Source organism: Paramisgurnus dabryanus, chromosome 8 (assembly GCF_030506205.2).
Source record: "Paramisgurnus dabryanus chromosome 8, PD_genome_1.1, whole genome shotgun sequence".
Lineage (NCBI taxonomy): Eukaryota > Metazoa > Chordata > Actinopteri > Cypriniformes > Cobitidae > Paramisgurnus > Paramisgurnus dabryanus.
The window spans coordinates 5,692,298-5,720,161 of NC_133344.1; the positions used below are offsets into that span (position 1 = coordinate 5,692,298).

General features: G+C 39.5%; 1 protein-coding gene across 1 annotated transcript; it reads left to right on the forward strand.

Annotated features, from left to right (window-relative positions):
• On the forward strand, positions 1-13,074 carry LOC135771712 (uncharacterized). Its single transcript, XM_073815484.1, has 2 exons — positions 1-104; positions 10,140-13,074. The coding sequence occupies exons 1-2, from the start codon at positions 1-3 to the stop codon at positions 11,281-11,283; spliced, it is 1,248 nt and encodes a 415-aa protein (XP_073671585.1). The 3' UTR covers positions 11,284-13,074.
• The last annotated feature ends 14,790 nt before the right edge of the window (positions 13,075-27,864 follow it).

Here is a 27,864-nt window from a genome sequence, read left to right on the forward strand (position 1 = left end):
ATGAAGAAAAAGAAGCGTCTTTTCTCTCCAGTACAGCAGGAGGCGCTGCAGCTCTTTAATCCGCAGATAAACTCACTAAAGAAAGGAAGAACGAAAGAGCGCGCGTGAGATGTGTTTGTGTATCCTCAGTGTTTTTCTCTCTTGTACATTTCATTGAGTGTAAACAGAGTCTTGTCGCTCTGTGTATTTAAGTGTTGAGACGATGCAGGACACTACAGTGTGTGACAGTAAACAGAGCTTACAGGAGGATCAAACCTCCACAGAGTCTCTGGATTCTGTCTGTAACGCTGGAGAACAGCAGCAGATCCTGCAGACCAAACTGAAGATGTGTTCAGTTAAACTCATCGACTGCACGAACCTCATGATGAAGATTAAAACTGAACCCACAGTAATCAAAACTGAACCCACAGAATTCAAAACTGAACCCACAGAATTCAAAACTGAACCCACAGAAATCAAAACTGAACCCACAGAAGAGGAAGATCGCACTGATGAAGATGATGATTTTATTCCATCAGGTATGTCTCCTTAATTTTTGTTGTGTTTTTAACATTTTTAACTGTCATGTGAGCACCTGTTTTGTCACAAACTCACTAAGCAAAAGTCCAAAATATTTAAGTACTAAAATGTAAGGACGTTTTAGTTTAGGATATCTTTTAAACTTACCAGGCACGTAGGCTTAAAGGGTTAGTTCCCCCCCCTAAAATCACTTACCTCTGTGTCGTTCTAAAACCCAAAGTGCTCAGATTGTCTTAAGAACATTTTTTTTATATATAAAAACCGGGAGCCCAGCAAAAACAGAACGTTCCCCTAACGTTCTCGGGACACAAAAACTTTAACGTTCCCAGAACGTTCCATGTAGGTTATTTTTAGTTATATTTTATAACCTAGAAAGAACGTACCCTGTAGGTTTTTTAAGCTATAACGAATAAACTTTTATAGCCTAATGGGTGGCCTTTATTAAAGGGATAGTTCACTCAGAAATAAAAATAATGTCATTAATGACTTACCCTCATGTCGTTCCAAACCTGTAAGAAAATAATGTAATAAATGACTCACCCTCATGTCGTTCCAAACTCGCAAGACCTCCCTTGCTCTGAGAGCATTTTAGTCTGAGAGCATTCTGACCCTCCATTGAAAATCTATGTAAGGCAGGGGTGTCATATTCGTTTAAGCTCAGGGCCGGATAAAAAAAAAAGTCCCCTTATGAGCGCCAAACTTTATCATGCTGACATAACCCATACAAACTAAAATGCAACTAGGCCACAAACTGCTCATAAGTAAAGAATTGATTTTACTTAATTTATAACAGCTCCTGAAGTTTTTCTCCGTGATTAGAAAATAAGCACGCTTCAACTGATGCCTTCAGATTCAGATTTTCAGTTTTAATGTCTGTCCCCTTGTCATCACAAACATCTGAGCACCGTGAAAAACTAAAGAATAAAATAAAATTGCAATTACATTTGTGATGAAGTCATTTTACATTACATTGTAGATTAATCATGTCTTGTTAAACATACTAAATGCACAAAATACCTTAAATTATACACAAACATAACCAAAACACAAACAAACATACTGTGTGCTTTCCAATCAGGATTCAGGAGACATTAGAGATTTTCTTAACAAACAATCTTATTAATCTTACACTTCTTTCGATCTTACACTTCTCCGTTCGTGTAATCACCTCGTGCTTTCCCAATGTTCAATGCAGGTTATCAAAAACACGTGACCTACATACGATGCTACATATTTTCACCAGTAGGTGTCACTATTGACAATTGTTAAACATATACAATACTCAAATAAACATTCAATTATTAAACAACATTTGTAACAAACAAACAAATACTTTTAAAAAGGGTAACAAAAATATTCAGTGAGAAATACACCTTTTCTGTGTCAGCTACATAATTGAATAAGTCCTCTTGAAATGAACATGAACAGTAATAAATAAAACCATTAACTTTTCTTTGCAAATATACATTTTGAACACTAATGAGTACAGTCATTTAGCCAAAACAAGGGCAACATTTTTATTTTGACATTTGTGGGGATGTAAATAATGTTATCTTAATCTTAGGTGTCTCATTTATTAATGTTACATCAAAAACAACAAATATAAAATAGGCATTTTATTTGTATTTTATTTTGTACTTTTTTGTGATGCCAGTGAAGATTCTGACTGTGCAAATACAATACTGCACCATCAGATTTCCTCCCAATCTGCTCCAGCAGAAAAAATATAACACATTATACTTATTCAACAGCCATCACAAAAAAAATCACAAACCAAAAACAATAATTACTAACTACTGTATTAGCAATTATTTTATTGTTGGTGCTTTCTTTTTATTGCTTTCTTTTATTGTTTGTGTTTTCTTTAGTTAAGCTACGTGCAGACAGCTCAGTGTGCACTATAGTGTGTTACAACTTGGTTTGCAACTCCTCAGGTTAATATGGGATTGCCATGAAAGACACTGTCCCTGAATCATTATGTGTCACTTATTTTGTGCATAAAACTGTTAATATAAGAATGCTTTCTTCCTCACTCACTTACCTTTAGCCTGCCTGCATAATCATTCACATCGCATCAGACTGGCGCTTTGTTTCAAACGAATGGAGCTTACGTCACGTTTAGCGAGTAAAGACAAACCAATCATAAAGCGACGTAGGTTGGGGGGACTCAGAAAAGGAAAGCCAATCCTATTAGCGATGTGAGTTACAGACGCCGGACTCATTGCAGAGAACAAGATCTGTTAACCGTTTGTGTACCACAAACAGCGCTGTTTTTACAGAACGTGATATGAAAAGAGTTTTAATCTCATTTAGTGATTCTTGAATAAATTAATGTTAAATAAGTAATAAGTAAACAACACAAGAAATGGACGGACATCAGTTGTTGTATATATAAATAAAGATCTTTTGATTAAAATTATTGTTGACATTCAGTGTTCCCTGAATGGATCTAACCGGTGAGAGGCTGAAGCACCGGTAATCACTGTTTCACAGACTATCGCGACAAACCTAGTTTAGGTCTGGAGACTGGCTAGGCCATGCTTGATATGCTTCTTACAGAGCCACTCCCTGGTTATCCTGGCTGTGTGCTTCAGGTCATTGTCATGTTGGAAGACCCAGCCTCAACCCATCTTCAATGCTCTAACTGAGGGAAGGAGGTTTTTCTCCAAAATCTTGCAATACATGGGCCCGGTAATCCTCTCCCTAATACAGTGCAGTCGTCCTGTCAAATGTGTAGAGAAACACCCCCAAAGCATGATGCTACCACCCCCATGCTTCACAATAGGGATGGTGTTCCTTGGGATGGTACTCATCATTCTTCTAACACATTTAGTGGAATTATGACCAAAAAGTTATATTTTGTTCTCATCTGACCACATGACTTTCTCCCATGACTCCTCTGGATCATCCAAATGGTCAAACTTAAGATGGGCCTGGACATGTGCTGGTTTAAGCAGGGGAACCTTCCGTGCCATGTAGGGTTGTGTACCGTTCACATTTTTACCGGTACCTGGAATTCGATACCGGTACCCAGCGGTACCTTTTTCGGTACTTTACTCTGACTTAAGTGACTTTCGATTAGGGATGCTCCAATCAGGATTTTTGCAGCCGATACCGATTACCGATTTGTAATTTTCGTGTTCGCCCGATACCGATTCCGATACCGATTTTTTTTTTTTTTTAAAGCTGATATGCAAGCTCTTTGATGACTGTAACTGTTACAATCTTTCTAAATAAAATAATACCACGGATGTTGCCTTTGTTATATTACTTGCAGTAATTAGGTATATTATTGTTTTAATAGAGACTCAAATAAATAAGCACAACGAATATTTATTCTGCAAAGAGAAATTTAATATGGCTTTAAAAAGGCTTACGTCTCCTAAAAGTACTGAAAATAAAACACTTCACAGACTTTACTGTATTAATTAAATATACACGCATTCATATGAAGTATAAAAATTCTTTAGTCAAGAGCAGAGAGTGATTTTATTGAGAGATGAATTAGGTTACTGCAGCTTTAAGACGTGAGAGAGCGAGATCACTCTGTTCACGTGCACTGATGACAGGCTGCTGTGTGTGTGTGTGCGGCGGCTGAACGCAGACAAGCAGCTGTGAGGAAAATAAAAGTTTAAACGCTCAAAACTTTAAAACGCATGCAAATAAGAAACTTTTGGCATGAGGATGCAATTGTCCGTGATAGATATGTGTTGTATACGCTGTTTGATGGGGATGTGAAGACGCCTCGCGCTGTTTACCGGAGCGCGTCCTCATAGAAAATACGCATATCTCTGTAAAGGCAAAGAGAGATATACAAATCTGCACGCCGCACATGAGCAACGGGTTGTAAAAATGCTCACGCTACGTAAAAAATGTCTTTAATTGCAGCCGCATTCAGGATCCTTTTGATGACAAAAGTAAACAGAAAGATCGGTTTATGAGATCGGTTTACTTTCGATGGACATAATAAGCCCAAACCTCTCATTTTCAACATTTTGTTATTTATTTCAAAATGTTTAATAATACACACAATCTTTACTAAAAAAAATCCCTATAACATCCAGGGCATATGTCTTACTTATATATTTTATTTATTTATTTATATGTATGACAAATGATCAATGGACATAAACGTCATTAAAGCAACATAATTAAACTTTTATCTAGAAAATAAACGAGCAGTTGTGTTTTTTAGAAAAATCAGCATGTCAACTTTCTCAGGTAAAAGCCATGTCAGCGCGAGTGTTTTCTACAGCAAGGGACACAGTGAGGATGTAGAAGAGGACTGGATACAGATACTTTTTTGCCAAGCTGGCCAGCATTGGCATTTGGTTCGCATGTGGTGTTGTGGCAAAAAGTCTTAGCTTGAATCTTCATAAGAAAAAATACTCAGGAGACAAAGGTTCCAGGTGCCAAACAAAAATTACTTTATTCGCTTGAGCCAACAAAGTGAGACAATCAATACCCCTCAAAGAGGTGCTCAAAGATCATCTGCCCTCCCAACATCTGACTCCATTTTTTATACAGTAAGATCAAACACTTCTTATCTGAGATGACGTATACTCTTCTAATTGGTCTTGGCTTGCCATAATTAATTTATTTGTTTGATGAGCAGCTGCATCCTTCTTCATATCTAAAATGACATAGCCTATATAGCTGGACTTCTCAAATCTTAAAATGACGTACTCTGTTTGTCGGTTGTTTCGACCTTGTTTCTCAAAATAATTGTGGCGAGAATAATCGGGGTATAGTCGCAGGATTGCACCTGGTCTCTTTTAATTAGGAAACTGAGAAAATGAAAGTAACTAATCTAGAATGACGTCATCTTGTTTATCGATTATGTTGACCTTTTCTCATAATAATCGTGGCGAGAACAATCGGGGTATAGTGTTTTAATTAGGAAACTGAGAAAACGAAAGTTAACTAATCTAGAATGACGTCCTCTTGTTTATTGGTTATGTTGACCTTTTCTCATGGCATAGTGTAGAAACAACAGGCCTTAAGCCTAATATAATATTAATATAGTATATGATCCGTAATATACCCATCAAAAACCACTATAGTGGTTGAATGTGTTGGAACAGCCACACGGACCGCCTTCTCTCCGTCCATTTATCTAATCTGAGGTACTGAGCACAAAGTTTTACGTCATTTCTGCCATTTAGTGTGAACACACAGTCTTTAGGCTTTCATTGATAAAACTAAAAGCGGCTGATCTCCGCAGTTTAATTTTGCGAGCGCATGAAAGTTGCGCGATCTTATTTCATTAATTGCGCTGAAAAATCTGAGAAAGCTCCAACATATTAATGTACAAAACACTGTGCAGCATGTTTACTTAAAACACAAGCAGCGCCATATTAGTTCGCGTCCATTTAAACAGTCATTACTCCAGCTCGCGTTAAAACGAAAGCAGAGGGCTTCCCCGCAGTCTCCACGGACCACCACTCAAAGTAATCAGGGCAGAAAGTGGACAAAAGAGACGGACTGGTGTTGATAAATACCAGGTGTAAACAGAATTTGTCTCTCTCGTCCACTTGTGATCCGATCGACGAAAACGCATCTTAATAAGCCCTCTTGTGCTTTTAAATACACATTGTGTAAGTGCTTCCTCAGGTTGGATGTACCATTGCCTGCCTTAGACTTACTGTTACAAATATTGCAGGTAGCATTGTCTGCATCATCCTTTGTAAAATTTAACCACACGTTAGATCGCTTTCTGTTAGTTACAAAGGGGTGTCACCAAGTTCCCACACAATCTCTCTCTCTCTGTCGCACGCGCGCTTTCGCTACGTACCAGACTCACTCACGCAGCGCGCTGACATGTTCTCTCAGGTACCGAAATTGAGCACCGATTAATTTTATGTGAATCGATACTGGGTAGTACCGACGCAATTCGGTCGGTGCCTATAAAAGTACCGAGTTTGGTGCCCATCCCTAGTGCCATGCATGATTTCAAACCATAACGTCTTAGTGTATTACCAACAGTAACATTGGAAACCCTCCGTTCATTCCCGAAAAGTGTTGTCCGCAAAAAATAAAGTTGTAATTTAAAAAGCTGTAGATTTAATCAGTGGCTTATTAAATCTACATGGGGAGATTGAATTGGTGAGCCTCTAAAAAAGAAAAGTTCCGCACTTTGCACATCACTGGATCGCATTTCAATCAAGTCATGTTAACTCCATCAGTCGTCTTTGTCGGTAACATCCGTGAATGTTGACGTTTACTCAAAAACGAAAGTATACGGATGAACTTACGTTAAAAACACCGCCACCTTTTCACTGTCACATAAGGGAGAGGCGCGCGCTGTCAAGGCAACATGAGTGAGTGAGATAGACACACTGAGCACTCGCAACAATGAATTGAGACGTTTAAAATGGTGAAATAAAAATTTAAATGGGAATCATGAAAAATCTATTTGTTGCAGCCAGTGTTACAATGTAAACAATGTAAATAATAATAGCAAACGAGCAAACACTGATGGTCTTTGACATGCAAAGTAGTGCTGTGTTCAAAATATCGATACGACGATACATCGTCATGGACGCCTGACGATGCGTGCATCGATACAGCACATTCCATATCGAATTGGATGAACTTTTGAAAGCGGCAGTGGCTCAGTGGTTCATGTAGGTTGTCTACAAACCGGAAGGTTGGTGGTTCAATCCCCGGCTCCACCGGACCAAGTGTCGAGGTGTCCTTGAGCAAGACACCTAACCCCAGCTGCTCCCGACAAGCTGGATGGCGCCTTGCATGGCTGACACTGCCGTTGGTGAATGAATGTGTGTGTGAATGGGTGAATGTGAGGCAAACTTGTAAAGCGCTTTGGATGGCCATAGGTCTGTTAAAAGCGCTATATAAATGCAGTCCATTTACCATTTATAGATATATTCATAGATATTAGGGATGCACCGAATCCAGATTTTTTAGGTTTCGGCCGAATCCACCGTTTAAGATTCGGCCGAAACCGAATACCGAATCCTACTCGCATCCTTATTACATTAACACAGTAAAACACATTAATGAAGCAAACAACGTCCACAGCAGTGTATTTTTAATTTTATTTAATTTTAAATGTACATTATGCCAGGATGGGAAAAACTATTTTGACAATTACCATAAGCCTATGCATAATGAAAGCGATGCGTTGCGACACGTAGGGATGGGCGATAACTTATCGTTTGCGATATACCGTCAAAATTTTTCCTCGCTATGAAAATCTGTAGCCTCACGATAACAACGATAAATCTAGTTGATGAGGTAGTTTGTGCGCGCCCAATTCACTGTTTACGTGCGGAGTGAAAACAAACATTGCGGAAGGCAGACGTGAGGCTGAGGAGATGCTTGTTGTTATTACCATGAATTTACCAGAATGCATTTACCAGTTAATACAAAAACGTGCTGTTCACACATGCAGTGACGTTCCGTCTTTTTACCAGTAAGACATCATTCACACATATCAAAATACCAGTAAACTCGGAGAAAAAGCGGAAGTTGAGCTCAGTGTCATATTTGTAAACAACGGCGGGTTATGACTTAATATCCACGGTCCGTATTTTGTTGTTTACACATCTGTGGCAAACGGTGACGGTCGCGAAGTTGCTCGTGACCAAACAACATTGCGTTAGGCGGCGTCAAATGGAACCTGCGTTTGCACATTAAGCATTACAGAGGAGCGAGATAAAGTTGGTTTTAGGTTTGATATTCGCTGCATATCCGCCTAGGCTGCTTTAGGGGCCGTCTGCAAATCACAGAGGGTGTGCTAAGGACGTCGGCAATATGGCAAGCTGTTTAAAACCACTTTGCTGAAGATATGTGGCTGTTGACTTCAGGTGTGCTTGATTGTAGGGACTATTGACGGTTCCACACTTAACTAATTTGCTTTATCAGGTTACTTTAACATGTTTGTTACTTTATCAGGTTTTTTTTGCAGTTGTACTCTGTTGTAATGTTGAAAAACACATCTAAAGACATTTTTTCTTTTCCTGTTTGCACTATTTTTGCACCATGAGAGTATAAATAAATACAGAATCTGTGTTTACATTTTAAACTTGTAATTGATTTGAATTATTATTGTGTAATTGTTGTTGTGTGATGTTTTTCACCACAGTCACAGTGGAACACAACTTAAACATAACCTAATCTGATATTTTACAGAAGAGAATAATTTATCGTCATATTTATCGTCACCGCAACAAACAGATGAAATTTCCGTGATAATTTTTTTAGGCCATATCGCCCATCCCTAGCGACACGCTCATTTTTCCATTAAGCAAGCAGCTCGGTGCTGAAAACTATAGCTGTTTCTCAATACCAAGTACGCCAAACTCGGACTTGTGTCCTTCGTAGTTCGAACTTGCAAGTTCAGACTCGGAAGAACGAACTCCTGACGCGACATGCATTCTGGGAAACCTCGCTGTCATAAGTCCACACAAGTCTCCTCTGATGCATCCTCGATAAAATGGGCGGATCCAGAACACATCCGGGGATTTTATGTGAACTTGGGCTTGATGCGAACTTTGAATTGGAACAGTACTTGGGCAGCGACTGATGACGTTTCACAAGTCCACAAGAACACAAGTACAGACAAGAACTCATATTGAGAAACGGCTCAAATGTAACTTTGAGTGAGAAGCTCCGCTCGTCAATGTCAGTTTTCACACGGCCGTCCAATTACAGTTGAGGAGGGGCGGGACATTACCACAGCAACCAACCAGCTCACAGCTGAAGCATCACAGCTACCAAGCGCTCGGCTGAAAAACGGTTGGCATCCTCAAGGCGTTTTCAGCCGTGTTTAAACGTTTTGGTGTGTCCAGCCCCTAAGGCTCACCAAAAGAAAAAGCTCATCTCCACGTCAGCACCCGATGTGTGTAATACACGGCCGCGTGACGTCGACCAGCGTAGCGCAAGCCTAGGGTTCGGTTCGGTGAAAAAAAAATCTAGGATTCGGCCGAACCCGAACCCCGTCAAAAAGCCCAGTATTCGTCCGAATCCGAATACTGGATTCGGTGCATCCCTAATAGATATAGAATAATTAAATGAGAGACACAAATATAATCCGTTGAGTAAGGCACTATCTTTGAACATCTGCTTTTAAAAAACATAAGTTAAGTACTAACTCTGGGATTTTAAGTATTTCAGTGAGTTACCCCAAAAGCTAATAAATTAATGGCAAAACCCCAACTGTTACAACACTGCTTATTCAATGTACAATAAACAGATAATAATAATACTAATAATGTTACTGTTACTAAATTCTGAACAAAAATGTAATTCAAAATAGTCTTGTATCGTGATGCACATCATATCGGGCCCCTTGTATCGGGATACGTATCGTATCGTGAAATTGTTGGCGATACACGGCCCTAATTCAAAGACAGAGTCATTGTACTTCTCAAAAGAGTTAATAAACAGTACAGACTAGCTAGCCATTTCATTAATAATCATATAACAGTTACTTACGTTGTTCTATTCTTCTCTATGGGTGCATCGTCAATAACTCCCGAGTGTTTTCATTTCAGATGCTCGTGCATTGTTGTTGTGCTCCCATGATAAGCCAGCGACGTTTGGCACAGTGTAACAGACCACTCTTTTATTTTTTCATCCTTCTTTGTGTAAATAAGAGTGAAAAGACAATTTAATTGTTTCGTGTTTCTTTCAGATGTGAAGAGTGATTCATGTTTGGATATAGAAATAACGTCCTCAACATCAAAAGAGCGACTGACAGCACAAACTCTTTCCTGCATCACCTGTGGAAAGACATTCAGCTCACAGAGACTTTTAGAGAGACATGAGACAAAACACACAGAACAGAAACTCTTCACCAGATCTGAGATCAGCTTTACTACCTTACAAGAGAAGAAACTTCATTCAGAAGACCACAAAGAGGAGAAGAAGAAGAAGAAGAAGAAGAAGAAGAAGCAGTTTCACTGTGAGCAGTGTGGGACGATTTGTGTCTCTTCTTCTGATCTAAATGTTCACATGAGGATACACAGTGATGAAAAGCCTTTCTACTGCACTGAATGTGGAAAATACTTCAGAACCAAAGATAGTCTTAAAGTTCATCAGAGACTTCATACAGGAGAAAAACCTTATCATTGTAGTGTCTGTGGGAAGAGTTTTAGTCAACAGTCAAACTTTCTTATTCACAACAGAATTCATACAGGTGAAAAACCTTTCAAATGCTCTCAGTGTGTCAAGACGTTTACTTGTTCAAGTAACTTAAAAGACCATCAGAGAGTTCACACTGGAGAGAAACCTTATCATTGTAGTGTCTGTGGGAAGAGTTTTAGTTACTGGAATAGCTTTCTTGATCACAAGAGAGTTCATACTGGAGAGAAACCTCATCACTGTGGTGCATGTGGGAAGAGTTTTAGTCATCACACTTCATTAGTAAATCACACAAGGCTTCATACAGGTGAAAAACCTTTCAAATGCTCTCAGTGTGACAAGACCTTTGCTCAGTCAGCTTCCTTAAAATCCCATCAGAGAGTTCATACTGGAGAGAAACCTTACGTCTGCTCTCATTGTGGAAAAAGCTTCTCTTATTCTTCTTATTTAAGAGTTCATCAGAGAGTTCATACTGGAGAAAAACCTTATCACTGTAGTGTCTGTGGGAAGAGTTTTAGTGCAAAGTCTACCTTACTAAAGCACAATAGAGTTCATACAGGTGAAAAACCTTACAAATGCTCTCAGTGTGACAAGATGTTTGCTCAGTCAGGTCATTTGAAAGCCCATCAGAGAGTTCATACTAGAGAGAAACTTTAACACTAATCATGAAATCAGAAAAATATTATTTTCATATATATAGAATTTGCAGGCTATGACATACCGAGGACTAAAAGATGAAATTGACTTTAGTCCCTTTTTGTAATTGTTCTTTTGTTGTTTGTTGTTTTTTAATAATAATAGAGTTCTATTTATTGGTGTCCTAACTCTACTGAAATTGCCATCTAGTGGTCTTTTCTTGTATTGTTTACATATGGGAATTCATTACCTTTGTGATGTCATTCAGGTGTTTGTGATTAGCTAACCTTTTAAGTGAAGATTGTTTGTTTGATCAGTATACCCTGAAGAAGGCTATCTGTGGCTATGTTTACACGTGGGCAGCTATTTTCATAAACAGACATTTCAACCTTTCCGGTTTCAAAAATAATATCGTGCACACATGTCAGTTTTCAGAAAAGTGTTTATTTACACGTACCCGTGCATATATGCCGTCAAGAGAAGCTCAAGCCCACGTAAGCCAATCACTGGCAGCGCTGGTAGTGACGCGAACTGGTTCTTCATGTTGGAGGGAGGAGTTGTTGCAGTAGGTGATCGATGACGTCAAAGTACCGCAAGAGCGAGTTGAGGAATCACACGTAGAGGTCTAATTTCGAATTGCTGTTGCGGTACTTTGACATCATCTGTCTGTCGGTTCTTGCAGCGCCGCATGAAGTCAAACACGCGTAAAATTGCTGACCTCCGAGCACTCGTCTCTGCTCCTCGACATAATGGAGCAGCTGTATTTGCAAATACAAACACACGAAACGAGTTTGCACAAACATAAATGTGATCTTGGAAGGGTTCAGGGTAACAGTCACATGTAAACATAGGTCGCACTTTTGACCTAGGTGCGAGCTCTGGTGCATACTCTGTGACGTTGCCTGCTTAAACATCCGTTTGTCTCAGTTTACATGCAACAGTGCAACCGAAGATTTTCAAGATCTCCTCTCTGGTCGGAGTTTTTAAAAACAATCGGTTTCAGAGGCGAGGTCGCCGTTTGCGTGTAAACGAGGGGCACAAACGAAGGTAAATCTCTCAGTTTTTAAAAATAACCATGTACGTGTAAACAGGGCCTGTGCTGCTACACCTGTGTGCACCTAAATAAGGTTATGACACCAAAAACTTGTATAAAGTTTTAAATATTGTTAAAAAACAAGTTAATAGTAAAATAGTCAAATTATGAGCAATATCGCAGATAAGTAGAACAGAATAAACATACAAATGAAATAAAATTGCTGCTTGTGTTTTTAGATTAATCTAACAATACTGTATTATGGAGGACAAAAAATGACTTAAATGTCCCATATTTGAAAGCTTTCTAGAGTATGATTTTAGGTTATAATGTCCTAAAGGGATAGTTCACACAAAAATTAAATTTCTGTTTATTTTTTACTCACTTTCATGTTGTTTCAAACCTGTATAAATTTCTTTGTTCTGATGAGGGAAGATATTTTGAGGGAAGTTTGAAATCAATACATTTGTGAGCCCCATTCGCTTCCATAGTATTATTTTTTCTTACTATGAAAGTGTTGTTTTATAAGTGAAATACACATTTGAAATAATGTTCTTACACATTTATCATTTTTGTATAGTCACTTTTATAAACTATTTTGTTATGTGTCAAACTTGCTTATTTTATATTGTGTGCTATGTGATGTTACAAATTGGTTTTAAAGTCTTAATGTCTTGGGACCACAATGTCATGAATTGTTCATTAACTTTGCTTGTTATAGGAACACACTGAGAAAGGAACTGTTCAGATAATAAATGCTTTGTTCATTTTTACAATGATTGCGTCTCCTGACTTCTGCTATAGACCTATTCTCTGGGCTGGTAAAGGAAAGTTTACATAATAATTTAGTATTTTGTCAGTCTTTTTATTAGGGATGTAACGATTCAATCACGATTCAATCGCGGTCCTCATTAAAAATGCCTGTCTGAAATCGATTCTGAATCGCAAGGCTACGATTCTTTGTTTTATGCACAGCTTGTGCCTGTATTACGGCATTTGGTCAGTAGGAAGTCCTTATCAAAAATCACGAGTCGGAGTCGTTTATAACGTGCATTTAAAAAAGCAACACTCAAAATCATTCAAAATATTATTTATTATCATGAAAATACCTGAAACAATTTGAAGAACAGCGTATAAATATTCATGTGTAGACATTTCCTGGAATAGCGTTTGTAATGCTACTTCTTGTGTGGCACAAAGGGAGTTTCTGCATGGGAGCGCCCCCTGGCGTTCGGGTGTGCCGAGATTTCACCGTAATTCATTCAAATTCATTCATTGAGAAAACGCGCATTTGCACGATGAATCGTTACCCCCCTACTTTTTATTCTTTCTAGGAAAGCTAAAGGACCTATTATTATATTGAGAGCATCTTGACCAGATGCACAGTGTGATGTGGTAGCATCATAAAAATGAAACTGCAAGAGCTTGTAGAGAGGAGTAAAGACTGCTGAGAGGAACACCACTATATATTAGATATACGATGCATACTTGACAAACGTGTCATATTCTCACTGCACAGACACATGGAGGTGCTGGTCATATAATTAGAATATCATAAAAAGTTTATTTCACCAATTCCATTCAAAAGGTGAAATTTGTATATTATATTCATTCGTTACACACAGACTGATATATTTCAAATGTTTATCTCTTTTCATTTTGATGATTATAACTGACAACTAAGGAAAATACCAAATTCAGTATCTCAGAAAATTAGAATATTACTTATGACCAATACAAAGAAAGGATTTATAGAAATCTTGGCCAACTTAAAAGTATGAACATGAAAAGTATGAGCATGTACATCACTCAAGTTGGGGCTTCTTTTGCCTGAATTACTGCAGCAATGCGGTGTGGCATGGAGTCGATCAGTCTGTGGCACTGCTCAGGTGATATCCCAGGTTGCTCTGAAAGTTACCTTCAGCTCTTTTGCATTGTTGGGTCTGGCATATTGCATCTTCCTCTTCACAATACCCCATAGATTTTCTATGGGGTTAAGGTCAGGCGAGTTTGCTGGCCAATTAAGAACAGGGATACCATGGTCCTTAACCAGGTACTGGTAGCTTTGGCACTATGTGCGGGTGCCAAGTCCTGTTGAAAAATTAAATCTGCAGATGACATGGCCCCAAACCATCACTGACTGTGGAAACTTTACACTGGACCTCAAGCAAGGTGGTTTGTGTGCCTCTCCTCTCTTTCTCCAGACTCTGGGACACTGATTTCCTAAGACAATGCAAAATGTACTTTCGTCAGAAAACATAACTTTGGACCACTCAGCAGCAGTCCAGTCCTTTTTGTCTTTAGCCCAGGCGAGACGCTTCTGACGCCGTCTGTTGTTTAAGAGTGGCTTGACACAAGGAATGCGACGGCTGAAACCCAGGTCTTGCATATGTCTGTGCGTAGTGGTTCTTGAAGCATTGACTCCAGCTGCAGTCCACTCTTTGTAAATCTCTCCCACATTTTTGAATGGGTTTTGTTTCACAATCATCTCCAGTGTGCCATTATCCCTATTGCTTGTACACTTTTTTACCACATCTTTTCCTTCCCTTCGCCTCTCTAATAATGTGCTTGGACACAGAGCTCTGTGAACAGCCAGTCTCTTTTGCAATGATCTTTTGTGTGCCCTCCTTGTGCAAGGTGCAAATGGACAACTTTCAAGTCAGCAGTCTTCCCCATGATTATGTAGTCTACAGAACTAGACTGAGAGACCAGGGGCCTCATCTATAAAGCATGCGTATGCACAGATTTGATCGTAAAGTGTGCGTAGGCAAAAATCCATGGCAAAGTCCATATTTATAAAAACTGTCTTTGACGTGGAAAAGTGCTTAGGGCCACGTCAGGGTCTGAGCAGACGTATGCACTTTTGTTTGTCTGATTGCTGGTTTTTGGAAATATAAGCCATTCTTGCTGTTTGAAATTGGGTTTAAACATTGATAAGCGTGCTTTTATATGTCTGAGATTAATTACGCATTGTTTAAAAGCAGAGATCTGAAAACTGCTCGGCTGCGTGCACAAGTTCCAGTTCAGTTGCGATTTATAGATTTGAAAGGGGTACGCGCGTTTTCTGCGCGCAGTGCTGGGCAAGCTACTTGGAAAATGTAGTAAGCTAAGCTACCAGTTACTTCACATTAAATGAAGCTTCACTACACTGAAGCTACCCCCCTGGGAAATGTAGCAAGCTAAGCTACATCAATAGTAGCTTGCTACATCCAAGCTACTTTTTTTATTTTTAACCAGTTTTATTATGTAATTATTTATTCAGTTTCAATTTATCATTTTGGTAATTATAGGCAATACAAGCATAATGTAGGCCTAGGTACTTCACATTTTGGGGCTGTTTGCTGGACTTATCCTACTCCCAGAATAAAATGCATGTTTGAGCTGCCTTTATTCAAAAACACCTGGCCCTGACATAACACAAGGGTCTCCAACGTGGGCCCGCAGGCAGCAGGTAGCCTGCACAGAGTCTGTGAGGTGCCCGCCAAAGCACATTCTATTAATAGTTTTAATTGTAATATTTATTAGATGTTTTTATATTGGCTTGGCTTGGTGACATAACCCAGTCCGAGGTAGAGCACGAGTCTTCACAGAATGCGAGTGGTAATGTTTTGTATGAATGAAGGCTGCTCAACTCAAAAATACGGAACAAACGACGTCCTGTGTCGATTCAAATGACGCGCTTATTCTCAAATTCAGGAGGACTTCAGAAAAGTTTGGAAAATTGTAGTTTGTGTGCAAGCTACCTCACTACTTGGTCAAAAAAGAGCTTAGCTACTGAAAAGCTATTTGATTTAGAAAGCAGCTAAGCTACCGCCAAGCTACTGATAAATGTAGTTAAACTACTAGCTTCGCTACTTGTAGTGAAGCTACTGCCCAGCACTGTCTGCGCGTACGTTCGGTTTATGAATCAGACGTACGCGTTTTTGTTAAATTATTGTAAGATCAAATGTAGGATGGTTTTTACGCAGCATTTTATAAATGAGGCCCAAGGGCCCGTATCCCTAGACTCTTGATGCAAAAAGTAGCTCCTAGTGACGCAATTCTAAGAAAATTCTTAGAAATGTGGGCGTTATTCTTAAAATTAAAGATAAAATCCTAGTAAAGAAAAAAGTAATTCAGAAAGCATCTTAACCCTTAAAAGAGGTCTTAAGGTCAAAATTGTTAGGAGCACGGACAAGGACTTTTAAGAGGCTTAAGAGTTTTTTAGCAACCGGGAAAGTGGACCAAACACGAAAAGGGAGACAAAACATGTTGCACACAATGAATGACAGTAAGTTAACATGCAACACATTAGTTCGTGCAGGTATCATGTTTGTGACCGATCTTATAAGAGAAATAATTATATAATATAGCACCAGAAATAAAAGTAATCACTACAAAACAATAACAGATTCGGTAACTAGAAAAAATGCAACTATGCAGCAGAGATGATTCAGGTCTGTTACAGACGTCTATAAAACAAAGTAATCACACAAACTTACAGAACATTGTGTTGCTGCTATATATATATATATATATATATATATATATATATATATATATATATATATATATATATATATATATACTGTATATATTGTCTTCTGTTTCTCTTGTGCTTTATTTTGGCTTTTTTGGTTAGGACGCTGCCTAATAACTTCAGTGAAGTTAAATTCATCACATTCAGTAATGCTCATATTCTGTGCTGTATGGATCACATTTATCCCAGCTTATGGGATTTACTGTTAAATATGAAATTTACTGTGGAGATATTTGCTATTTTAGCATCAAGTTTTGGATTAGCATTTTGTATATTTACACCTAAATGTTACATCATTCTGTTTAAGCCTGAACACAATACAAAACAACATATGATGAGGAAAACACAATAAATTTGACATGGCTCTTGTTACTTTGTAGTTGTTTATATTGTTAATTCAAAAAGAAAAATTATCAAATAAAATGTTATTATTATTAGACTTTTGTAGATGCTCCAGTTGAATGCTGCCCGTAGTTTCAAACAAAGGCCCTTTCATGCAAATAGCCTTTAAAGTTCAATCATTAGTAAGAGTTTAAGTCATACATGTATAGCAGCAATAATGCTTGCTCAAAACATTTACATTTTCTGTCACAGTACAAAATAATAAAGCAAAATTGTATTGATGCATGATGCCACACTTGTGGGAGAGATGTAAATATAAGATTTTCTTTATGTATTTCTAAAAGTCTAATGTTATTAGTCTTGATTTGTACAACAATAAGACTATAATTTGCAGGGAGCACTATTTACTTTTTAGTTAATATTCTTTCAGCCACTGTAATCTTTTTAAATGCAATTATCTTGAAAAAACTTTACTAAGATCATGAACTTTTAATTTAGGGAAATAATGCAGAACATTTGAGTTTACAATTTTATGTAATTGGTAACTGTTCAAACACTAGAATCACATAGGTATGATGAATGGTTAGGAACTGATTCAGCAAAATAGACAATTACATGAAATTAAGACTAAAGTATGACTGCAAGATTTGAGGAAATCATTGGAATATGTTTTATTGTATACTCAACTGCAGTTGCACTTTTTCATCACATTGTGGCTCTTCTTATGGCCAGTAACAAAGAGCAGACTTTCCTGGTTTAAATTTGTCCGCTTTTTTCTTGTTTCTTGAGAATGCTTTGTGAGCAGAGGTGAAAAAGCAAAAACACAAAGCAACACAAACAACATTGTTGTCATCTGAAAAACAGGCTGATGCAAAGGCTCTAGTGGCTTGTATCTGCCCTCAGGCAAATTTCACAGGTGTCTCTACAAACATGAACAACACAAATCATCTTTTAATTAGCACAGCTGAACAATTTGGTATTAGTGCTATAAACATGTAAAGGGGTGAAAAACAAAAGCAAAGAATAAACACATGATGCAATTGATTACAGTTGTTAAATCGGGTGTTTTTATTAAATTGCTTGTAGTTTATGAAATCACACATATGGTTTCATCTAAAGTCTGAAATGTGTGAATATCCAACAAATATACATATATATATATATATATATAAACACACTTCAGCATATTTAAAAAGAGTGAACGATTAAAAGTTTATATTTAATGGCACACAGGCCAATCGTGGTAGCACAAAGAGGACAAAAATCTGAAGAAGATATTAATATATATTTATAATTCAGAATATGGGAAATTGACATGATATTTTAGCCAGGGCAGCACTGTCTTGCAGTGTAAAATGCTATATGGCATATTAAAAAAAAATAATAATAAACCTGAATCTAAGATAAGATAAAGATAAAGGCCCATACATCTTTACAATGTCTACTTTAGAGATTCAGAAGACTATATTATTGATTATTTCAACATGAACTTAAAAACTTCTCATCAAATTTACCCATTTTAATTGCATATACAATCTACATTCATTGTACAGCTCCATACTCTTAAATCATTGTAAAAATTGTCTCATTTGTTTTTATATTTATTTCTAAGCAACTACCAGTGAAACATCTGGGACGAAGCGGATAATAGACTAACCAACACAACTTTAGTATTTTATTTAATATGGCTCAGTCGTTTCTGGTAAAATTGATCAGCACATCTACATGTAGAGATGTATTCATCACAGGCAATTATTTCTACTTTTAGGGGTTGTCAATATAATAAACGAAGTGCACTTCTGACAAATCTCAAACTAGCTAAAATTTGCCTCTTAATATGCTATATTTTTTCTATTTCAAATGTATACTTACCCCTGTCCTTCTAAATAATGGTGTTTCCATTTATTGATGATACTTCATATATGTTCACCAAAAATTTAATAATACCATAAAATGATTGCAAAAGATTTAGCTTTTGTTAAATGTTCTACTGTATGTGGATTTGATTTTACAGATTAGCCATTCTTTTACACTGACCAGACTTAAAAAACGACCCAGGACAGAATAAGGCAAGTTTATAATGTTTAATAAAATAATTACATTAACAAAATCCATTTAGAACCATTTTCAAAAAGACTTACAGCGCATAACAATGTAGACACATTTTTGTGTATTCCCTCATTTTTTTGTGTATTTGAACTCATGACTTTTGCGTTGCTACGCAGTGATCTTTCACTGAGTTATACAGAAACAGATAGTAGTCATAAATTACATGTAGCTATTTGCAAAAAAATTAAAACAGCGTATGTTTAACCTTGGATATGTAGAAATCTACCAGTCAATGAAACAATGACACATCATATTGATTCAAAGATGTAATGTTATTAAAATATGAGTCTGCAGGTGTTTAATTCAAACACTTTAACCTTCAGTGATCTTCCCTTGCTTTCTCAGTTTGGTTTCTAAATTAAAGCTCTGAAAAAAATGTACTTATAATCTTCTTTTGGGCTGTGTTCACACAGCAAAGTTTTGGAGTGACAGCCACATTACAGCCACAGCCTCACTCACTTCACCCCTTCACAATCACCTGCATCCTGATCATCATCACCTGGCGCACAACATCACCACTTACTATAAAAGACTCTCAAAGGCACACACACTCTGTTCGGTCTTGTCAATTCTAGTTTTCCAACAGATCGATACAAGACAGCTTTCATCATATCGCTACTCACAGGAAAATTGAAGCTGAGTAGGGCCAGAACAATCTGCTGGCACAGTTGGCCAACACATAAGGACTCTTCCAGTCACACTCTTAAGAGGCAGGAGCAGAACGTCTTGGTTATGTATGTAACCCTCGTTCCCTGAAGCAAGGGAAGGGAGACGCCACGTCGATGACGTAAAAAGTATTGGGAACTCTGTATCTGCTTCAAAAACATCAAAGAGCCAATGAATGTTTGCATGCAGTATTTGCATCTGCTGGCCTCACCCCGCCGCGCAAGTATAAAATGAGCAGCAGGTGCACTGCATAATCAACTATTTTCACTGAGAAAACTGAGCATATAGTGCCTGGCCGACTTGCCAGTGGTACAGCAAATAATGGTGACGGGACATAACATCTCCATTTGCTTCTTTCAGGGAACACGGGTTACTTACAGTACCAAGATGTTCCCTTTCAATCGGTCACGTCGACATAATGTTGATGACGGACGTATTGGGAATCCTTACAAAGTGCCATGGATGCTGTCCCTTCCAGTGCCCTGAATAAACCTTCTGCCACTTGTTTTTAGAGTAGGCTGAACAGGGTGTTGAGGCTGGTCACTACTTGTTCCTACAACCCAGTAGAGCAGGGTTCCCCAAATCTCACCCTGGAGGGCCGGAGCACTACAGAGTTTAGGTCCAACCCTGATCAAACTTACCCACCTGTGATTTTCTAGTGATCATGAAGACCTTGATTAGCTTGCTCAGGTGTGTTTGATTAGGGTTGGAGCTAAACTCTGCAGTGCTCCAGCCATCCAGGGAAAGATTTGGGGAATCCTGCACTAGAGTAACCTTAGATGACACTGGGAAGCATACCCATCCCTGTTGAAGCTGGGAATGCTACGAAACTGCATCCCTTAGAAGTTTCTTAGGTGGTAATCTACATATTTTACTATATATTGAGGTCTCCGGGGTGGCCACATCGATACAGAGACTGCAAAGGCAACTCTGCTGAGGCAACTCTGCTGCATTATACATTATATTTACTCCACGGACATTATACATATGGGAATCCCAAGGGGTCGCTCATGTGAATGCCAGACAAAATTCAGCTGATGAAAGGCTGGCGGCAGACCCTCCGCCAAGTCTGACTGCCTAAGGAGTTAGAGAAAGTACAAAATTCTTACATTAAAGGCAGTAATGTAGCGCCATAATGGTGCTGCAAGCCTACACAAAAGCCGGGGCTCTCAGTGCTTGTACCCGTTTGAGGTAACAACACATGAGGAAACTGGCTTGACAGGAACAATAGAACCTAGCAAACGTGTTAGGTGCCTCCCAGTATACAGCTCTACAAATGTCTGTCAGTGAGGCACCACAAGCCAATGCCCAAAAGAATGTTATATTGCAAGTAGAGTGCGCCCTTAGCTTGAGTAGACACGACATGCTCTGCTTCTGTCCTAAGCAATAGTCCACTATCCAGTGTGACATCCTCTGCTTGGGGACAGCTTTTCCCTTCTGCCGTCCTCCATAACAGATGAAGAGTTGGTCTGAGGTCCTGAAGCTTTGCATTTGGTCCACATACAGTTGCAAAGCACGTACGAGACCCAACAAAGCTAAGGCTGGGTCTTGTTCCTCCAAGGGCAGAGCTTGCAGGTTCACCAGCTGACCCTTGAAGGGAGTGGTGGGAACCTTGGGCACATAGCCAGGCCAATGTTTTAATGGGGTTGCACACTGGACGCGCAACTCAGCGCCACGCAGCATCGAGTCACGTCTTTGACAACTCGGAAGAATCGTAAACCAGAACTGCACATTAAATAGCGTGAGCTTCACATAACGTAACGTTGTGTTTCATTGCTTTATTCGCCAAATGTATGTTAATGGATTACAGTATGAGACACATTAGCACGACTCTCTCTAAAGTTTACACACATGGTGCCTTCCACCTGGAAGGACCGGCCGACCCTTCACTCATGAGCATGTCGGTTTTCCTCCAGTCTGACGGAGTGTAGCTACCGTGCTTGTGGGGAGGTTGCCTCTGCCGTGCACGCAATGGTGTTGCTACAAGTTCACTAGGCCAAAGATCACTGCACATGCCGTTGGACACGGATGTCCACCCTGGTGGTCCAGGAATACCATCTCTGGCTTTGCCTGGCTGACACGCGGGAACAGGACAAGATACAACTCCTAGAAGCTCCGGTGTCCCAGGCCGGCCTGTTCCACGATACATCAGAAAGCAGACTGAGGCAATCACACAGATCTGTCTGCAGCAGTCCGCTCCACCTGCTCAGGTGGTTGTGAGCCCGACCGTATATCAACAATGTGGTGTGCCTAATGTTTTCCACACATTTTTAGGTGTGATATAGTGTTCATGTCAAGCCAGTATAATCTTTCTGTCACAGAGTGACTTCAAACAGATGGAACCAAAATGGCGGAAATGGTTCCGCCCGGACCATTTTCACTGCAACACCCGGCCAGTTCCGGTAACTCCGGGCAACCAAAATCAAGTGATACTGGCTGCAGGTGTGCTTAATAAGCATGGCGATCGGTGATTGGGCATTGCGGAAGAGCAGGGGCACATACAGTAAATAGGGCGCCAAGAAGATCGAAGGGAGTGGTTGATTTCCGGAAAGCATTGTGGGCGAGATGGATGTAGTCGGATTGTTCGGAGAGACGCATTGATGTGGATAAGCAGGCTGGGCATGTAAAGCAACACAGAGAAAAGTGGATTACAAGTACCACCAAGATAAGTGAAATTATTTGTGTATCTCTGAGGTGAATGTTACCATTGTAGCTGTGTGTTATAAGAACACGGGGAACGGAGTGATGGGGCGAACCAACTACCGAAGCATTTGGTGTATACACGATCTTAAATGCAAGAGACATCTTCCAGAGCAAGGGAAGTAATCAGCGTTTAAAGGAACAGTGTGTTGTGTTTGGAATTCATTCTGCTGTTACCCTGTTACATTGCTCATGTGTTAAAAATGTCACTCAGTTCATCTCTGCCATTTCAAGCATTGGAATCCAGTGGGAAGAGGATGGAGGAGCTAAGGGTCATGACATCAACATTACCTTCAAGCTGTCCCCTGTCCCAGTCACCCGTCTATTGCAGGAACTGCAGGTTTGGCCAAACCGTCGTGACGCTGACCATTTTCACTTGGAGTGTGTGTAGTGCTGTGCGTGAGTCCTTCTGAAGTGTGCACACTTGGGCAAGTTGTAGTGCTGTGCTGTTATCTGTGTTGTCAGTGGTCGCCTCTTAGGCTGACGAAGGAGCCCTGTAGTAGAGGAGTGAAGTGGGGATGCCAAGCGGCTGCTTGTTATACTTATACGGAGATCTGTCGGCCTCCCTCCTCGCCTGGTGGTTGTGCTCTTCGATCATCACAATTAAAGAATTGATGTAAACATTGAGGCAAACATTGAAGGAGGAAGACCTATGATTGGTTGCTGCATGGGAAAAGTATACCTACTGTCTGTGTGTATAACGTTGCACTTCTTAGTGTTTGAAGACGTGAGCTCACGTCCGAACTTCTACCCTGTGATCTGAAGGAAAGGAGGCTGGAAGGAGCCGGTTTCATTCCGACAGCCCGGTGTATGACACGACTCCGCACTGCGGTCTATCTACCTGTGAGTTACCAACAGCGGACGTGTTAGTCCAAGTATTGCAGCAGTAGTGGCCTGCGCCTTCTTTTGGCTGAAGCAACAGAGGTGTTGTATGCCCCCTTGCATGTTCACAAGAGTGCTATCATTGTTAAAGGAAAATCTGTATGTTCTTTGCTGTTAGCCAGCAGATCAAGCCAAGGGCTTTGTGTCGCCGTGGGACTGTTCCTTCATCCGCTGGAAAGTCAACGGTTCAAGTGTGTACCAGACGTCTGTCCTAGTGATGAAGACTAGAAGTGCTGTATCTCCACGCATCGTCTCCAACCATCTGTGCCTAGAAGGGCTAAAGCCTTGCACCCATGCCAGTCTACTTGCTGTAAGTCGAATACGCCCAAAGCCCAGAGCCTAGTGTACCTCCTTGTATACTCATCTGTACGCCCAAATCCCAGAGCTCAGTGTACCTACCTGTTTACTCACTTGTACGCCCAAAGTCCAGAGCCCAGTGTATCTATCTGTATACTCGCCTGTACGCCCAGAGCCCAGTGTACCTTTCTATATACTCACTTGTATGCCCAGAGCCCAGTGTACCTACCTGTATACTCACTTGTACGCCCAGAGCCCAGTGTACCTACCTGTATACTCGCCTGTACGCCCAAATCCCAGAGCCCAGTGTACCCACCTGTATACTCACTTGTGCGTGCAAAGCCCAGAGCCCAGGGTACCTACCTGTATACTCTCCTGTATGCCCAGAGCCCAGTGTACCTTTCTGTATACTCACTTGTACGCCCAGAGCCCAGTCTACCTACCTGTATACTCACTTGTATGCCCAAAGTCCAGAGCCCAGTGTATCTATCTGTATACTCGCCTGTACGCCCAAATCCCAGAGCCCAGTGTACCTACCTGTATACTCACTTGTGCGTGCAAAGCCCAGAGCCCAGGGTACCTACCTGTATACTCTCCTGTACGCCCAAAGCCCAGTGTACCTTTCTGTATACTCACTTGTACGCCCAGAGCCCAGTGTACCTACCTGTATACTCACTTGTATGCCCAAAGTTCAGAGCCCAGTGTATCTATCTGTATACTCGCCTGTACGCCCAAATCCCAGAGCCCAGTGTACCTATCTGTATACTCACCTGTACACCCAAGGCCCAGAGCCCAGGGTACCTACCTGTATACTCCCCTGTACGCCCAAAGCCCAGAGCCAAGTGTACCTTCCTGTACACTCACTGTGCGGCCAAATCCCAGAGCCCAGTGTACCTACCTGTATACTCACCTGTACGCCCAGAGCCCAGTGTACCTTCCTGTATACTCACTTGTACGCCCAAAGCCCAGAGCCCAGTGTATCGATCTGTATACTCACCTGCACGCCCAAAGCCCAGAGCCCAGTGTACCTACCTGTATACTCACCTGTACGCCCAAAGCCCAGAGACTAGTGTACCTCCCTGTATACTCACCTGTACGCCCAAAGCCCAGTGTACCTACCTGTATACCCACCTGTACGCCTCGAGCCAGGAGGCTAGTGTACCTGCCTGTGGATCATCTGGGCGCCGGCAGCTTGAAACATTAAGGCACCTACCCGACCCAGTTACCTGTGTTCTGTCCCTCTAAGTCCCGACAGAGAGGCTGTGAAGAGCCACGAAGAGGTAGACGAAGTTAAGGACATTCAACCCAATTCACGTGTGGACGAAGAAAACAAGGACAGGCCAAGAAGACTTACCTGTGTTTCCCGTGCAAGTCAGAAGTGACTCAGAGCTATCCAAAGCCCCCAGAACGTACCTTTTAAGAATCCCCTTTCCCTTTTTAATATTTAATAAAGATTGTTATATTTTATTCTGTGTCTTGTCTGTTTGGTCATTGGGGCATTTTGGGACCTCCTCGGCGTGGAAACTGAGGGAGGGGCGTGACTCACGTTACAGGTGGTCTGCTCCGACCTGTGACATTTCTCATCGGGGTTCTCATCGGTTCCTTCCTTTAGGGAACGAGGGTTACATACGTAACCAAAACGTTTGCGCTGGCCCTATCTGTTCTTGGTTTCACATTGAAACTACCTACCTGATAACTTAATGAAGCTAAATTCATCACATTCAATATTTTCTATAAAACAATAAAAAATACTATAATTGCTCAGTGAACTGCTGTTTCTTGCATACTGCAGCATGAGTGCAAAAAGCAAACTTGTGTAATGATCTGGTCCCAAATGAATTTTCAAAACACAATAAAAGGCAAATCATTTCCTGTTCTGCCACAAAGGCTCCTGCTCTACCTTCAAATGGGCATGGCAAAGAAGACAGCATCACTCCTGCTACTGCTGCTATATGGTGCTTGCATCCCAACCACAGCAGAAGTCTGCGAAATCCTTAGCCAGCCATTACCCCCACTACTTTCTGCAGAAAGAGAAATCAACATTGGGGGGATTTTCTCAATTCATAGAAATGTTGTGGCAAAGATTCATCCTTTCACTTCCAAACCAGAACCAGTTACATGTTTCAGGTCTGTGTGAGAATAACTTTTTGGCACCATGCATTATGAATACTGTAGTATTAGAAATACTACTACTGGGACAGTTCACTCAAAAATGAAAATTCTGTCCTCCTTATTTACTTATCATGAAGGTGTTCCATACCTGCACGAATTTCCTTGTTCTGCAAAATGTTTGTAACCAAGCCAACCTTGAGCAGGAAAAATAATACTGTTAATAATAATACCTTAACCCAGAAGCAAACCACACTATGAAATTGTTACTTTTGGGCTGTATGATGCTTCTTTTCAGTGGGAAAAGAACCGGGTAGGGCCTCGTTTATGGAACAACCTACCACTTGAGATCAGAGTGGCACCTTTTTTACCATTTTTAAGTCTCCTTTAAAAACACACTTGTTTGATCTGACCTTCAGTATTATCATTCCATTTGTATTATACTAGTGAGTCTTTGTTTAGCTGTTATTTGTTTGGTTCACTCTAAGAAAGGATGTGTTAATTTTTAAAACACTGTTTCAAAATATTGTGTTATCCTATTTAACACATTATGTGTTATAAACGGGACAACACAATAAGTGTTATAATAACACAGGGATGTATTAAGTTATGTGTCATTAAATGTGTTGTCCTTAACTAGATACAACGTGTTTTTTTTAACACATTCGTTTTAAGATTGTTTAAAATGTATTTGTTTTTTCTTTCTGTTTAATCGGTAACACTTTACAATAAGGTTCATTAGTTAACATTAGTCAATGTATTAACTAACATAAACGAACCATGTGCAATACATTTGTTACAGTATTTTTTAATCTTAATGTTAATGTTAGTTAATAGAAATAAAGCTTTTAATTGTTTTTTCACAGTGCATTGACAACAATATTTATGGTTAACAATATTTTAATAAAGTATTAGTAATTGTTGAAATCAACATTAACAAAGATGAATAAATGCTGTATAAGTGCAGTTCATTATCAGTTAATGTTAACTAATGTAGTTAACTAATGTTAACTTTTGAACCTTATTGTAAAGTGTTACCGTTTTATGTTTTATAACTTGAATTGTATAAATAAACAGGTCATTCTAAAATTAGCAAATTATTGGCGTTGTCTGTGTACAGTGAGAGATGTGGCACTAGAAAGGCTGTGCAGAAAGAAAAACCTATATGTTGTTTTTACTGTATATCATGTACAGAAGGTGAAATCAGTAAAATTACTGGTTAAATAAATTTGAATAACTATATTTATAAAGGTGGATAAATTATTGGTAGAACAAAGCAAAACAAAGATATTTATAAAGGATAGAAACTTGAGGGTCAGTAAATGACAGAATTTTCATTTTTGGGTGAACTATCCTTTTAATAGAGGTACTATTATTATACTTATTTAATGATTATTTGCAGAATGTACTGTAACACTTGACTGATGTTTATTGTCACAGCTTTAACTTTCGTGATTTTAAATTAGCTCAGACACTGATTTTTACCATAGAAGAGATAAACAACAGCACACAGCTGTTGCCTGGTGTCAAATTGGGCTATAAAATATATGATTCATGTGCGTCAATAAATCAGGCTATCCTGTCATGCCTGGCTTTGTTAAATGGCTTTAAAGAGATTTTGCAAGATGAGTCCTGTTCTAGACCATCATTTGTTCAAGCCATTGTTGGAGAGACAAGCTCCTCTCCCACCGTTGCTATCGCCTCTTTACTAAGCCCTTTAAGTTTCCCTGTGGTAAGAACTATTTATTTGCCATTTATGTTGTCATGATAAATCAATGCATAATGAACCACTTTAAAAATAATGAAACTCTATGAAAACAATTGATGTAAATAAAACAATACTGTTGAACTTGGAACGGTGTCAGGGTTTAGGGTCAATTATAAGAAAAAAACAATAATTTTCTTAATACTTTGCTTTTTCTTTTGTTTTTGTAGATCAGTCATT

Coding starts and splice junctions, on each gene's coding strand:
- LOC135771712 (XM_073815484.1), top strand. CDS start 1: ATGAAGAAAAAGAAGCGTCTTTTCTCTCCAGTACAGCAGGAGGCGCTG. Junction 105..10,139: donor GGAAGAACGAAAGAGCGCGC/GTGAGATGTGTT, acceptor TGTGTAAATAAG/AGTGAAAAGACAATTTAATT.